The 16,494-nt window shown below is 42.8% G+C and overlaps 1 protein-coding gene across 2 annotated transcripts in view; it reads right to left on the bottom strand.

Moving 5' to 3' along the window:
- The window catches only part of MREG (melanoregulin), a 112,139-nt gene extending 100,229 nt beyond the window's left edge, over positions 1-11,910 (bottom strand). Inside the window, exons 1-2 of one of the 2 annotated variants that reach the window (XM_056534681.1) lie at positions 11,714-11,910; positions 7,338-7,412 (exon numbers count right to left, since the gene is read on the bottom strand). In XM_056534681.1, the coding sequence (XP_056390656.1) occupies positions 7,338-7,412; positions 11,714-11,774 (136 nt within the window). In that variant the 5' untranslated portion in view covers positions 11,775-11,910. The remainder of the gene's footprint in view (positions 1-7,337; positions 7,413-11,713) is intronic. The other variant, XM_056534680.1, reaches the window with a different exon arrangement.
- Between the last annotated feature and the right edge of the window lie 4,584 nt (positions 11,911-16,494).

The following is a 16,494-nucleotide window of genomic DNA, read 5'->3' as shown; positions in this document are numbered from 1 at the left end:
CTGCAGTTTTTAAAAATATTTTATATGTTACTTGACTCATCCACCTAGTGGATTGTGTTGCCTCCTATGTATTTGAATATTTTTAGACACCATTTCATGTTTCCAGAGGCCTGAGGCTATGTTCACACAGCAACATCCGATTGATTTCAATGGGATTCTTCTGCACTGTGCACGTGGTGGAATTTCCGCAGCAGATATTGGAATTTCCAAGGCAGATATTTCTGCTGCAGGAATCTCAATTCTAGCTTTTGCAGAAAGAAAAGACTTGACCGCTGGTACATTCAAATGTACTGAATGTCCGACCATGTTTTCTGGGCGGACATTTCACACATTTTTGGCTATGTAATCATGGCCTTAAAGAGTACCAATCATGATCTAAACTCTCCCAAACCCCCCCCCCCCCCCCATCTGTCACTGACACTATCCCTGTGTTTCTTTTCATTCAAAACCCCTTCTTTGTACTTGATTGATTGTCTTCTTGGCTGCTCATTCAGCCATCCTAGTGTGAGGGAGGCAGCACCTCTGAGTCTTCTCCTGTCTGTTTACAACTGCACATGCAGAGAGAAGAAAGATTGGAACTTCAGCATGAGTCTGAAATCTATAAAAAAAAAAGGCTTGCAGCCAGGACTGTTAGGGAGACCCCTAGTGGTAATTTTTTCAAAGTGGAAAATTTAAAAGAAAGAAGCATATTTTTTTTATAAAATGCAAATGGAAAGTTATTCTGCATACATTAATCTATCAAAAGTTTAATTTTATTTTCTTTTCTTGATGAAAGGTACCCTTTAAGGTGTTAAGACACCCCTACCAAGATCCCATTTTGGAAACTACATCCCTGAATCAGTTTTGTCAAGAGAAGTGTAGTGAACATTGTGACCTTAAACTGACACTGTCATTAAAACTAATTTTTGCTATTGCTTTTTTTATGGTAAATAAAAAATCTTTCTAATGTACTTTGTTTAAAAAAAATAAAAAAAAAATAAAAAAAAGAAGTTTTCTATGCTTTATTTGTATTTAGAAAGGCTGCCACTATTATTGTCAGGAACTGTCCAGAGCAGGAAAGGTTTGCTCTGGGGATTTGCTCCTTCTTTGAACAGTGTCAGCAGAGAGCACTGTGGTCAGACTGAAAAGAACAACTCAACTTCATTTGTAGTTTACAGCAGCTGATAAGTACTGGAAGGATTACAATTTTCAAATATAGAAGTCATTTACATATCTGTTAAAAAGGGTACTCCACCCCAGACTTCTTATCCCCTTATCCCCTAACAAGTCTATGGGAGAGGACGTGGTGACTTGTATTAAGGGGGCAGGGTGTGACATCACAGGGGGTGGAGCCATGAAATCACAATGCTCTGTCCCCAGTTTGCGCTGTAGTAATGACAGCAGGGTGGCGCTGCAGAGATCGCGGGGGTCTTGCCGCTGGATAGGGGATAAGATGTCTTGGGCGGAGTACCCCTTAAACTTTCTGGAACCAGTTGATTTGAAAAAAAAAAGAATTCCACCAGATATGGTTTCCTTGTTTTGATTGTTAGACCTGAATATCTATTTTCTCCAAATTTAGCATCATGGCAAGTGGCTTAATCGGTGTGCTGCACATTGCTGGCATGGTGTATTCATCCTTGTCTAACAGAAACGTGGTTGCCCATTCTATCGCACCATACTTGCTGAATCGTAGGAACTTGCCATACAACAGCTATCACTAGATGTTCAGTTGTTATGTACTCTTGTCCTGTTAAATATACTGTTATGTACCTCCTAATGACGTTTTATGTACAGGTCTTAATGGAACTGTTCCAATGTTTGTATTGTTTGTACATTTGAAATGTAAAATAAAGATTTGACAATATGATCCCTCGTCCATTCAAAGGGTTGTTCACTGAAAAAACAACGTATTCCCTATCCTAGATAAGAGTCTGATCACGAGGGTCCAATAGCTGGAATCCCCTGTGAACTTGTGAATGGGACCTAGCTCTCAAAGAGGAGCTCGCGCTGCAGATGGCTGCGCTTTATTCATTCTCTTTCGGAGCGCCAAAGAGACCTGGCACATGCTCCTCCCAGAGAGCCAGATGCCGTACAAGAAACAAGTGTCTGATTGTGGGGGGGTCAGATCCCATCCCATCATAATACAGACCCCATAATCAGTCCCCACCATAATACAGACCCCAGAATCAGTCCCCTACATAATACAAACCTTAGAATCAGACTCCACCATAATACAAACCCCAGAATCAGACCTCACCATAATACAGACCCCAGAATCACCACCCACCATAATACAGACCCCAGGATCAGAACCCACCATAATACAGACTCCAGAATCACCACCCACCATAATACAGACCCCAGAATCTGACTCCACATAATAAAGACCCCAGAATCAGACCTAACCATAATACAGACCCCAGGATCAGACCCACCATAATTCAGACCCCAGAATCACCACTCACCATAATACAGACCCCAGAATCACCACCCACCATAATACAGACCCCAGGATCAGACCCACCATAATTCAGACCCCAGAATCACCACTCGCCATAATACAGACCCCAGAATCACCACCCACCATAATACAGATCCAAGGATCAGAACCCACCATAATACAGACCCCAGAATCACCCCCACCATAATACAGACCCCAGAATCAGACTCCAGTATAATACAGACTCCAGAATCAGACCCCATCATAATATAGACTCCAGAATCAGACCCCATCATAATACAGACCACAGAATCAGACCCCACCATAATACAGACCCCAGAATCAGTCCCCATGATAATACAGACCCCCAGAATCAGTCCCCTACATAATACAAACTGTAGAATCAGACTCCACCATAATACAGACCCCAGAATCAGACCCCACCATAATACAGACCCCAGAATCACCACCCACCATAATACAGACCCCAGGATCAGAACCCACCATAATACAGACTCCAGAATCACCACCCACCAGAATACAGACTCCAGAATCACCACCCACCATAATACAGACTCCAGAATCACCACCCACCATAATAAAGACCCCCTCATTGCCCTGCATAATACAGAACCCAGAATCAGACCCCAGTATCGCTGCCCTGCATAATACAGACCCCAGTATCACCACCCTGCATAATACAGACCCCAGAATCTGACTCCACCATAATAAAGACCCCAGAATCAGACCTCACCATAATACAGACCCTAGAATCACCACCCACTGTAATACAGACCCCAGGATCAGACCCCACCATAATTCAGACCCAGAATCACCACCCTCCATAATACAGACCCCAGAATCACCACCCACCATAATACAGACCTCAGTATCACTGCCCTGCATAATACAGACCCCAGAATCAGACCCCAGTATCACTGCCCTGCATAATACAGACCCCAAAATCAGACCCCAGTATCGCCGCCCTGCATAATACAGATCCCATTATCACCACCCTGCATAATACAGACCCCAGAATCAGACCCCAGTATCACTGCCCTGCATAATACAGACCCCAGAATCTGACTCCACCATAATAAAGACCCCAGAATCAGACCTCACAATAATACAGACCCCAGAATCAGACCTCACCATAATACAGACCCCAGAATCACCACCCACTGTAATACAGACCCCAGGATCAGACCCCACCATAATTCAGACCCCAGAATCCCCACCCACCATAATACAGACCCCAAAATCACCACCCTCCATAATACAGACCCCAGTATCTCCGCCCTGCATAATATAGACCCCAGAATCAGAGCCCAGTATCGCTGCCCTGTATAATTTAGACCCCAGTATCACCACCCTGCATAATACAGACCCCAGAATCAGAGCGCAGTATCACTGCCCTGCATAATACAGACCCCAGAATCAGACCCCAGTATCGCTGCCCTGTATAATATAGACCCCAGTATCATCACCCTGCATAATACAGACCCCAGAATCAGAGCCCAGTATCACTGCCCTGCATAATATAAACCCCAGAATAAGACCACATTATCACCTCCCTGCATAATATAAACCCCAGAATTTGACCCCACCATAATACAGACCCCAGTATCACCGCCCCCGAATAATACAGACCCAAGAATCAGACCCCAGTATCACTGCCCTGCATAATACAGACCCCAAAATCAGACCCCAGTATCGCCGCCCTGCATAATACAGACCCCAGTATCACCACCCTGCATAATACAGACCCCAGAATCAGAGCCCAGTATCACTGCCCTGCATAATACAGACCCCAGTATCACCTCCCTGCATAAAACAGACCCCAGAATCAGACCCCAGTATCACTGCCCTGCATAATACAGACCCCAGAATTAGACCCCAGTATCGCTGCCCTGCATAATACAGACCCCAGTATCACCACCCTGCATAATACAGACCCCAGAAACAGAGCCCAGTATCACTGCTCTGCATAATACAGACCCCAGTATCACCACCCTGCATAATACAGACCCCAGAATCTGACTCCACCATAATAAAAAACCCAGAATCAGACCTCACCATAATACAGACCCTAGAATCACCACCCACTGTAATACAGACCCCAGGATCAGACCCCACCATAATTCAGACCCCAGAATCACCACCCACCATAATACAGACCCCAGAATCACCACCCACCATAATATAGACCCCAGTATCTCCGCCCTGCATAATACAGACCCCAGAATCAGACCCCAGTATCACTGCCCTGCATAATACAGACCCCAGAATCAGAGCCCAGTATCACTGCCCTGCATAATATAAACCCCAGAATCAGACCCCACCATAATACAGACCCCAGTATCACCGCCCTGCATAATACCGACCCCAGAATCAGACCCCAGTATCACTTCCCTGCATAATGCAGACCCCAAAATCAGACCCCAGAATCGCCGCCCTGCATAATATAAACCCCAGAATCAGACCATAGTATCACCGCCCTGCATAATACAGACCCCAGAATCACCACCCTGCATAATATAAACCCCAGAATCAGACCCTAGTATCGCCGCCTTGCATAATCTGTAGATGAATGTTATTGGGATCTGTAGATGATACACTGTTATTGGGGGATCTGTGGATAACACACTTATCATCTCTGGATGATGCATTTATAGGGGATCTTAAGATGATGTAAATCACACACTGTTATGGGGGTTCCTTAGATAACACACTTATAGGGGGATCTCTGAATGACACACTTATAGGGGATCTGTGAATAACACATTTATGGGGGATCTGTGAATGACACACTTATAGGGGATCTGTGAATGACACACTTATGGGGGATATTTTAATGACACATTCATGGGGGATCTGTGAATGACACACTTGTGGAGGAGCTGTGAATGACACACTTACGGGGGATCTGTGAATGACACACTTATGGGGGAGCTGCAAATGACACATTTATGGGGGATCTGTGAATGACACACTTATGGGGGATCTGTGAATGACACACTTATGGGGGAGCTGTGAATGAACACTGTTATGGGGAATCTGTGGATAACACAGTTATGGGGATCTATAGACTGACAGAGACCAGAGCCTGTCTATGGGGCAGAAAAGCTGCTGTCAGAGCCAGGAGCTGAGCTGAGTGTATTACACAGAAACATATAGGAGACTTACTGGTCTGTAACAGTGACCCCTGGTACAGAGCACAGAGCGATCCCCCTTCCCCCTCCATGCTGCCAACAGACAGCGAAGCACGGCAGCTGCAAGGTGACTGGAGGAAAAGAGAGAGATCTCTCTCTCTTAAGTTGTTCCGAGCGCGGCACAGCAATAACAGGCAAGGAGAGGGAGGGGAGGGACACATCTTCCGTCCCTGGCCGGATCTTTTAGTTTAAAGTGATAGTGTCCAGACACTGCCCGCAGGTCGGCACTCACTCGTGTGCCAATCAAACACGTCCTGCATGCCATAAGTGGCACGCGTGCCAGGGGATGCCGACCCCTGATCTAGGCCCTTGAGAGTTTAACAGGTACAAATTAGTACATCACTTAGATGTAGGTATGTGGTATGCACTTATGAGGGCAGAAAAATGCGCTACAGTACGCTTAAAAAAGTATTTCTGCAAAACACCAGCAGTTCACAACAGTTGCTGTGTACTAAACCCAAAATTGCACTTTCTCTCTCAAAGACTATTAGGAATAGACTGCTGGGTATGTATTATGCTGTCTGCATACTAGTATAACTAGCAGACAATTTGTTGTGGAATAAAGACACAGAGTTGTGCTTAAAACAAATTCCTCCCTCCTCTGCTAACGTTTGTCCAGCTGAGCCAGCTTGTTCAAATGTATGAGGCAACACACAGCTCTCTGCCCATCTCTGTAATACAATGCTATAGACAGTGACTGGAAGGTTAACCGCTGCAGTAGAAATTATTTTCTGTGAAAAACGCACTGCTCTCTGTCCAACAGAACACTGACTTGACTAGGAGGTGAAATGCTGCTGGAAAAAGCTTTTCTGTGTAACACACAGCGCTGTCTGACCTATCTCTATGCAGTGAAAGGATAAAGTGACGAGCTGGAATATGGCTGCCGATTATATAGGGCTGTGACATCACAGGGGGTGACTGGCTGCTGATAGGCTGCATCCTGCATGTGATTCAGGATCATCCCACCTACCCTTGTTCCCGCCTTCCCAGGATTCCTTGCCCCATGTCCTCACTTGTGGATCCGCCATTTTAGATGCCCTGGAGCCTGGACCGCACTAAATGGAGTTTAATGAAGCAATTCACGCGATGGAATCGCGTGCGATATTCGCAGTCATTGCGAATCAAACTTTTCCTAAAATTAGTAAGGAATTGGATTTGTCAGATTTGATTCGCTCATCTCTATTCAAGGCCATTCTCATTCAAATCTTTGAGCAACACTGTTAAAAACAACTCATTCTAATATGGGTTGTTCTACCCTAGGATTAAAGAAGTACATAGGATGAAACATCTTACAGCATTTAGATAGGTTGGGCTGGTCCAAGATGGAGCAGTTGCTAAAATTTCTTCAGCTAACACAACTTATCAGTTTTATTAACTATTGGAAAATGTGCATAAGTTTATTTTTAGGTTTAATTCTCAAAACTGTTTTAACTTATTATTGCCTGGAAATCTTAGGATGAACTTTTGCAATCTTTGTGATGGCTGTGTATGTCTGTAATTTTTGTGCCCAGTTACAGTAGAAACAGTAGCTCAAAAAGCAAAAGGACCAACACTTTTTTGTTGCAGATTTTGGTAGGGACTTCTTGCATTGCAGTAAAAGTGATCACGAGCACATGCAACTTTAAATATTTGGTTGAAGAAGTCAAACACTTGTGACAAGACCATTGTGGACTTTGCAGAAGTTTACAGAAGCCATTCACACTCACCATTTGGGGCATTCGCACATAGAGTCTTATTGATGATTTGCTTAGGAACCAGGAGAGCTTCATTAAGATTGAAACCTAGAGAAAAGAAAGAAGTAATAATAAATGGTGACTTATAAATCATAATACCTGCTGCTAGAGCTGCATTTAAAAGCAGTCTAAGGCTAGGTTTTCACACAGGTTTTTTCCTGATGTCTTTTTGGAAGATAGGCAGAAATGGATCAAGCAGTAGAGAGAAATATAAGTCTATGTTCACACAACAGAATTTCCATGTGGAATTCCACATTGATTTCAATGCTTAGGAAAACATGGAATAAGATCTCCCCATAGGGTGAATAACACTTTAAAAAGAAGGGGAATAGCAGGTGTAACAGTCACAATGGTAATGGTAAACCACTCCCCTAGCACAGTTATGTAACTGACACAACTACATGAGCGCATGAAATAATAGTATGAGGTGGTGATGCCTTCAGATGTCGGCTGGAAGTTGACTCCGTCTGAACAGCATGCAGAAGAGAGTAGTTCAGGAAAAAAAAAAGATATCTGGCGTGATCCACCAAAACAATGGAGAGAATATTCTCTATAGAAGACTTTTTTTTGCCACTCATAATGTGTTTCCCCTTTTTTAGATGATTTGGCATAACAACTTGTCAATTATGCAAATTAATCTGAGGAAGGGGCACCGATGCCCCAAAACACGTTATGAGCAGCAAATAAAGTCTTCTATAGAGAGTACGCTCTCCATTATTTTGGTGGATCGCCCCAGATATTTGTTTTCTTTTCTGAACTACTCTCTTCTGCATTGATTTCAATGGGATTCTGCTGCACTGTTCACATAGCAGAATTTCCGTGCTGGAAACACCTGGCGCGGAAATTTAAGTTCTGTCTATTCTTTCTGCATTGCTATCTATGAGACGGCACATTCCCGAGTGGTCCTAGTGCCGGCATGTTATGTCAGCGCTCCACTGTCAGGGGCAATGTCCGCAGGGAGATTTTCCGTGCAGACATTGCCGTGAGAACATAGCCTAAGTCCTTCCTTTATAGCACAAAGAAAGACAGCATGCACTACTAAATATGGTATATTACTGGATATATATCCTGTGTCCACTCACAGCAAAACCGTCAGTCACTAAAATCAACAGCTTCTGGTGGTTCTCTGCCAAGCAGATGAAAGATCAATGTCTAGTCACATGCAAAGAAGAAAAGAGTAAAGCGGCACTCACTCTGTGAAATGATGTTCCTTTATATTTCCCTTTGTGTCCTTCCTTTTATATTTTCCATTCCTTTTGAATACACTTTTGACTTTGGCTCAAGAACTACAGGGGCAGTTTCCCCAAAAAATGCCAGAAAAAAACCTATGTGGAAACCTAACCTAAAATAGGGTTGACGCTGAATAATCAAGACTGAAACAAATGTGGGCCAATAAATATTAAAGGGATTTTCCAGTGTGAAACTTTTTCCCCAGTCTGCCTAATAACATAATAATAAAAAAAACTTAACTCACCTTCCTCCCTTGTAACCTCCAGTATCAGAGTTCTCTGTCCACCAAAGCTGCAGAGCATAGCATCTACAGCCGGGGGAAATGACAGTGCCACTTGCAATAACTAGCCAAGGCAGGACACAACTGCAACCAGTAATTGGTTGAGTGGCACTATGACGTCATATCTACAGCTCTACAGCCTGCTCCCTAAACTGGACTGTCAGCAGAGACATGCATGTTAGTACTAATGTCATGCATGACTCCTGATGCATTTCTGTCACCCATAGAGGTTGAAATTTATTGGATGGACTACCCCTTGATAGTAGTGTTATCTCCTTATTTATTTGCAGGTACCTGTTGTATGATTGTGGTCCCTCCCCTAGTTACCTATTTGAATATCCAATGTCATGTCTAGACCTTATCCATTACATAGACACTTGGGTTGGTTGGGAACAAAAGGATAATCGCATAATCAGACTATTTGTGACCAATCAGATACACAGGATATTGTGTTTTTGACCCATGACCCTGTTGCTGTGTGTTATAAAGTATATATTATGTACTCCCCTGAGGATGTCACAAATTGTGACAGAAATGTGTCGGGGGCACTCATGACACTAGAACTCACATGCCCAAGGCTGTAATATTAGGAATGCTTAAATGAATCTGATACGGATTAGTACTTTTAGTTTTTAGTACTATTTATTTTTGAAAATGAGTCCACACCTGTGATTGCGGTGAGATTTTAGGATTGATCTGATAAAAGATATATTCTAGGCACCTGCCCTGTATTATTACCTTGACATTGATTTATTACTAGGAGCTATCTTCACATAGTGAGATCCTCTGCAGGACCAATACAACACTGTAGGTCTATATAGGACTGAGAAGTCTGTCAGATAGGATGAGATCTAATTATAATATTGTGTCTCTGTCAGAGGTGTGGGTGGGGTTACTGGGACTAATGGTGTCTATATTACCTGCAATGTGGGTGTGTAGTCTGGCCATGCATTCCCTTGTCAGTAAGATCTTGTGAGGTCACCAAAATCTCATTGAATGTACTAGAGACACCACCAGTCCCAGTAAACCCACCGACGCCTCTGACGCAAATACAATAAATATATATAAATGTTATTATATTGTGTAAATATAAAGCCACATATCTCAGGAACAGGAGGCCCAATTGACACGGGGTAAAAGGTATGTATACAAGGCACAATAACTAGTCAATTTGTTAAGATTTTTATTTTTTATTTTTTTAACCACAGGCCCCCTTTAAGTGTTATGTTTTAAGATCTTAAAGTAAAATACAATAATCTTTTGTGCCTGAGCTTTTATTTACTTATTTGTTTATACTGCATTTTCTTATTTTCGATCCTATGTATTCGGACAAATACTGTTACCATGGGGATGGCAGAGATACTACATCTATCATGCTGAGTGTTCCAGCGTCGCAGGACCATGTGATCTCAGCAGTGCTCTGCCTAATTGGAGTGCAGCATGCTTGGCACAGCTATAGACTGCAGAACCGGCTAGGGATACAGCAGAAATCTTTACATCTGACACATTTTGCAGTAGCCCAGACATTGTTTTTCCTTTCTTCCGCCAAGTGTCTCTTAAGTAAATAGTAAATCACAGCTTTCATTACCTGTCTATGTGTTATCTTTGATATTGTTCTCCTGTTACATTTGCCTTATGCCTTAATTTCTCAGATCCTCATGTACACATTAAGTCAATTACCTAGTCATATCCACGTCCTTGGGTCATCCACTTCATATATTGCTGTGTCCTTTCCCATTACATATTTTACTAATACAGAAGCTTCACACCTTTCCTCTATAGTCTCACCTCCCAGCAGAGTAACATCTGCCAACACAGCTGTGAATAGTGTTATCCGCTATCACACTCACACATAATATATTTATTTATGCATAATTTATTTATCTTACTATCCAGTCATTGCTTCATCCTGCCCTTGACGCTTTTTTTCTGCTTCCCCTAGACTTCAGTTCTATATTTACCACCTACGTCATTACATACGTCTATATTCACCCTTCAATGATACACGTCTGCAGTCACCCACATATGAGAGCCAAACACTTGCCATATACTTCTTTTAAATATTGATCTTTAATTCCCTACAGAGCTATATATATTGTAATCTATCTGAAAATGTTGTATTGTAAATATATTGTATAGATCTGCTATAACCTGATTTAGCATTCATTCAGAAAACAAGTCCCAAAATATGAGGATCACAGAGCACATTCACTTTATTATCACAGTAGCTGAATTGTATTCATTCGCTCAGAAAAAAGCAACATTCAGATTCATATATAATAATAGTAATGCACGCTTTATTGGTGTAAATCACTGCGGCGGTTATATCAGCAACTAGTTATATTCCCCTATGAATATAACACAGAATGGAAACGAGTCGCTTCATTGTCTGTTAAATACTACAGCCATCCTAATTATAACACAGTACAACGTGATACGGTGACATTGATAATAATCCATTGTGAAGTGACATTCATCACCAAGGAAATGGCAAATTTTCTACAGCGGCCTTTATTAGAAAAGCGCAGTCAAAGGCATAGCAAATTATATTCTGCTCTTTAATCAACATTTTTTTTTAAATAACTTTTATAGGTTTCTAATAATAGACGCAATTCCAGAGTTCATTATTTCACACAAATAAAATGTATTACAAATAAGATGTATATACAATTCTGCATATGGTTACATATAATGCAGGCCGGCAAACAATGTATTAGATGCTATATGAGCATAAGAAAGATATAGTCATAGAGATAGATAGATAGATAGATAGATAGATAGACAGAATATAGTTAGATAGATAGATAGTCAGACATGCCTTGTGCAGGCGTACACATACCTTTTGTCTTAAGATTTGATCCTTGCTTCTGCAAAGCAGAATTTTCTGTGTTTTCCTTCATTTTCTCAGAAGGTTGTGCTGAAATCACTTGATGCTCAGTGACTGTCTGCAAAACTGCACAGGCAGCAGCTGAACCAACACAGGTGGGGAGAGGGAGAAAACAGGGGGGAGAAGTGTGGCGGTACAACCACTCCTCAGTAGTATCATGCAGCCTGCGCCTCCTGACTGCAAACCTTTCAGTATAAAACCCTGTAAACCTTTTGAATGAAGTCTGCTGGTTAATTTGTATACAAGCAGTAGTATGCCAAAAGTATACCTGCTACACTAGTATAAGTAAATGCAGTTGAAAAAATACAGATCAACAAAGACAGATCAAACGTTATGTTGTCCACTATGTACTTAAAGGGGTATTCCAGGCAAAAAAAAAAATTTTATATATCAACTGGCTCCGGAAAGTTAAACAGATTTGTAAATTACTTCTATTAAAAAATCTTAATCCTTCCAATAGTTATTAGCTTCTGAAGTTTTCTGTCTAACTGCTCAATGATGATGTCACATCCCGGGAGCGGTGCATGATGGGAGAATATCCCTTGCATGATGGGAGAATATCCCCACAGGAGCTGGACAACTCCCGGGATGTGAGTCATCAGAAAGCAGTTAGAGAGAAAACAGCAACTCAACTTCAGAAGCTAATAACTATTGTAACGATTAAGATTTTTTAATAGAAGTAATTTACAAATATGTTAAACTTTCCGGAGCCAGTTAATATATATATATAAAAAGATTTTGCCTGGAATACCCCTTTAAAGGAAATGTTCATGAAACTTCTGTTGATTTTCTGCCGAACAAGGTTCAATCTATTATGACATGTTTCATACAAAACAATTATCATAAACATTATGGTTATTAACCTCTTAAGAACGCAGGGCGTATGGATACACCCTGCATCCCGAGTCCTTAAGGACGCAGGGCGTATCCATACGCCCGTGGGAATTCCGGCCCCCACCGCTAGCCGGTTGGGGACCGGAGCCGGATGCCTGCTGAAATCGTTCAGCAGGCATCCCGGCATATCGCCCAGGGGGGTCATTATGCCCCCCCATGTCGGCGATCGCCGCAGATCGCTGGACATTTCAGTCCAGCGATCTGCGGCGATTCCGGGTCAATCGGGTCTCCAGTGACCCGATGACCCGGAATTACTGGCTGTTCGGGGCCGTCTCTGACGGCCCCGAACAGCCAGAGCCTGCAGGGGTGAGGTGGCACTGATGCCACCTCACGATCGCCTTGATTCGTCGGCCGGATTACCGGCCGACGAATCAGGGCGCCTGCTGCGGGCGTCACTCCCGCACCCGCTCCGCCCCTCTTCCGGAGGACGTGAGCGGGTGCGGGAAGACGACCCCGGGTGCTGGGGACCCCGATCCCCGGCATCCATGTTGGGATCGGGGCCCCAGGAGCGACGGCGGCGGCGGCGAGGGACTTTCCTGCGATGAAGCAGCAGCAGGAGGTGAGTTACAGCCTCCTGCTGTTGCTTAGCAACAGCTCCCAGCATGCAAAAAGGGCATGCTGGGAGCTGTAGTTATGCAACAGCAGGAGGCAGACCACCACAACTCCCAGCATTCCCTTATGAGCATGCTGGGACTTATGGTTTTGCAACAGCTGGAGGCACATTATTTCTATGGAAAAGTGTACCTTCAGCTGTTGTATAACTACAACTCCCAGCTTGCACAAACAGCTAAAGTGCATGCTGGGAGTTGTAGTGGTGCATCTGCTGGTTGCATAACTACAACTCCCAGCATGCCCGTTGGCTGTCGGTGACTGCTGAGAGCTGTAGTTTTGCAACAGCTGAAGGCACACTGGTTGTGAAACTTAGAGTTTTTTTTTTTTACCTAACTCAGTGTTTCACGACCGGTGTGCCTCCAGCTGTTGCAAACTGCAACTCCCAGCAGTCACCTTACACCATGCACCGTACATGCTGGGAGTTGTAGTTTTGCAACAGCTGGAGGCACACTGGTTTTGAAACACTGAGTAAGGTCACAAACTCCGTGATACATAACCAGTGTGCCTACAGCTGTTGCAAAACTAAAACTCTCAGCATGTACAGTCTGTCAGCGCATGCTGGGAGTTGTAGTTATGCAACAGCTGGATGTCCCCCCCAATGTGAATGTACAGGGTACACTCACATGGGCAGAGGATTACAGTAGGTATCGGGCTGCAAGTTTGAGCTGCAGCAAATTTTCTGCAACAGCTCAAACTGCCAGCGAGAAACTACTGTGAACCCCCGCCCGTGCGACTGTACCCTAAAAACACTACACTACACTAACACAAAAAATAAAATAAAAAGTAAAAAACACTACATATACACATACCCCTACACAGCCCCCCTCCCCTCCCCAATAAAAATGAAAAACATCTGGTACGCCATGGTTTCCAAAACGGAGCCTCCAGCTGTTGCAAAACAACAACTCCCAGTATTGTCGGACAGCCGTTGACTGTCCAGGCATGCTGGGAGTTTTGCAACAGCTGGAGGCACCCTGTTTGGGAATCACTGACGTAGAATACCCCTATGTCCACCCCTATGCAATCCCTAATTTAGGCCTCAAATGCGCATGGCGCTCTCACTTTGGAGCCCTGTCGTATTTCAAGGCAACAGTTTAGGGTCCCATATGGGGTATCGCCGTACTCGGGAGAAATTGGGCTTCAAATTTTGGGGGGTATTTTCTGCTTTTACCCTTTTTAAAAATGTAAAGTTTTTGGGAAAAGAAGCATTTTAGGTAAAATTTTTTTTATTTTTTTTACATATGCAATAGTCGTGAAACGCCTGTGGGGTATTAAAGTTCACTTAACCCCTTGTTACATTCCCCGAGGGCTCTAGTTTCCAAAATGGTATGCCATGTGGGTATTTTTTGCGGTCCTGGCACCATAGGGGCTTCCTAAATGCGGCATGCCCCCAGAGCAAAATTTGCTTTCAAAAAGCCAAATGAGACTCCTTCTCTTCTGAGACCTGTAGTGCGCCAACAGAGCACTTTTCACCCCCATATGGGGTGTTTTCTGAATCGGGAGAAATTGGGCTTCAAATTTTGGGGGGTATTTTCTGCTTTAACCCTTTGTATAAATGTAAATTTTTTGGGAAACCAAGCATTTTAAGTAAATTTTTTTATTTTTTTTTACATATGCAAAAGTCGTGAAACACCTGTAGGGTATTAAGGTTCACTTTACCCCTTGTTACGTTCCCCGAGGGGTCTAGTTTCCAAAATGGTATGCCATGTGGTTTTTTTTTTTGCTGTCCTGGCACCATGTGGGCTTCCTAAATGCGGCATGCCCCCAGAGCAAAATTTCCTTCAAAAAAGCCAAATGTGACTCCTTCTCTTCTGAGACCTGTAGTGCGCCAGCAGAGCACTTTTCACCCCCATATGGGGTGTTTTCTGAATCGGGAGAAATTGGGCTTCAAATTTTGGAGTGTATTTTCTGCTATTACCCTTTTTAAAAATGTAAAACTTTAGGGAAACCAAGCATTTTAGGTAAAAATTTTTTTATTTTTTTTTACATATGCAAAAGTCGTGAATCACCTGTAGGGTATTAAGGTTCACATTACCCCTTGTTACGTTCCCCGAGGGGTCTAGTTTCCAAAATGGTATGCCATGTGGGGTTTTTTGCAGTTCTGGCACAAAAGGGGCTTCCTAAAGGTGACATGCCCCTCAAAAACCATTTGACGCTCCTTCCCTTCTGAGCCCTCTACTGCGCCCGCTGAACAATTAACATGGACATATGAGGTATGTCCTTACTCGAGAGAAATTGGGTTTCAAATACAAGTAAAAATTTTCTCGTTTTTACCCCTTGCAAAAATTCAAAAATTGGGTCTACAAGAACAAGCGAGTGTAAAAAATGAAGATTGTGTATTTTCTCCTTCACTTTGCTGCTATTCCTGTGAAACCCGTAAAGGGTTAAAACGCTTACTGAATGTCATTTTGAATACTTTCGGGGGTGCAGTTTTTATAATGGGGTAATTTATGGGGTATTTCTAATATGAAGACCCTTCAAATCCACTTCAAACCTGAACTGGTCCCTGAAAAAAAGCGAGTTTCAAAATTTTGCGAAAAATTGGAAAATTGCTGCGGAACTTTGAAGCCCTCTGGTGTCTTCCAAAAGTAAAAACTCATCAATTTTATGATGCAAATATAAAGTAGACATATTGTATATGTGAATAAAAAAAAAATATTTTGAATATCCATTTTCCTTACAAGCAGAGAGCTTCAAAGTTAGAAAAATGCAAAATTTTCTAATTTTTCATCAAATTTTGGGATTTTTCACCAAGAAAGGATGCAAGTTACCAAAAAATTTTACCACTACGTTAAAGTAGAATATGTCACGAAAAAACAATCTCGGAATCAGAATGATAACTAAAAGCATTCCAGAGTTATTAATGTTTAAAGTGACAGTGGTCAGATTTGCAAAAAATGGCCGAGTCCTTAAGGTGAAAAAGGGCTCAGTCCTTAAGGGGTTAAAGAGAAGCTAGTAATAAGAAATAAGGCCAAGCACTCACCAAAGGCTGCAGTGAACGTGAATCTTTAATTCACATGTCAGGATAGAAACAGAACGTGTTTCGGTAGTACTGCCGATACGCGTCCAGTTTCTATCCTGACGTGAATAAAAGATTCACCTTCACTGCAGCCTTTGGTGAGTGCTGGGCCTTATTTCCTATTACCAATGAGACTTTGCCACGCGCACCACCACCACAGAAGTGCCAACCACTATCTCTTGATTGAAGAGAACCTGTCGTATTCTAA

Source organism: Hyla sarda, chromosome 8, assembly GCF_029499605.1.
Source record: "Hyla sarda isolate aHylSar1 chromosome 8, aHylSar1.hap1, whole genome shotgun sequence".
NCBI classification, from domain to species: domain Eukaryota; kingdom Metazoa; phylum Chordata; class Amphibia; order Anura; family Hylidae; genus Hyla; species Hyla sarda.
Note: the sequence above shows the minus strand (reverse complement) of the source record. Positions and strands in the feature narration are given on the sequence as shown.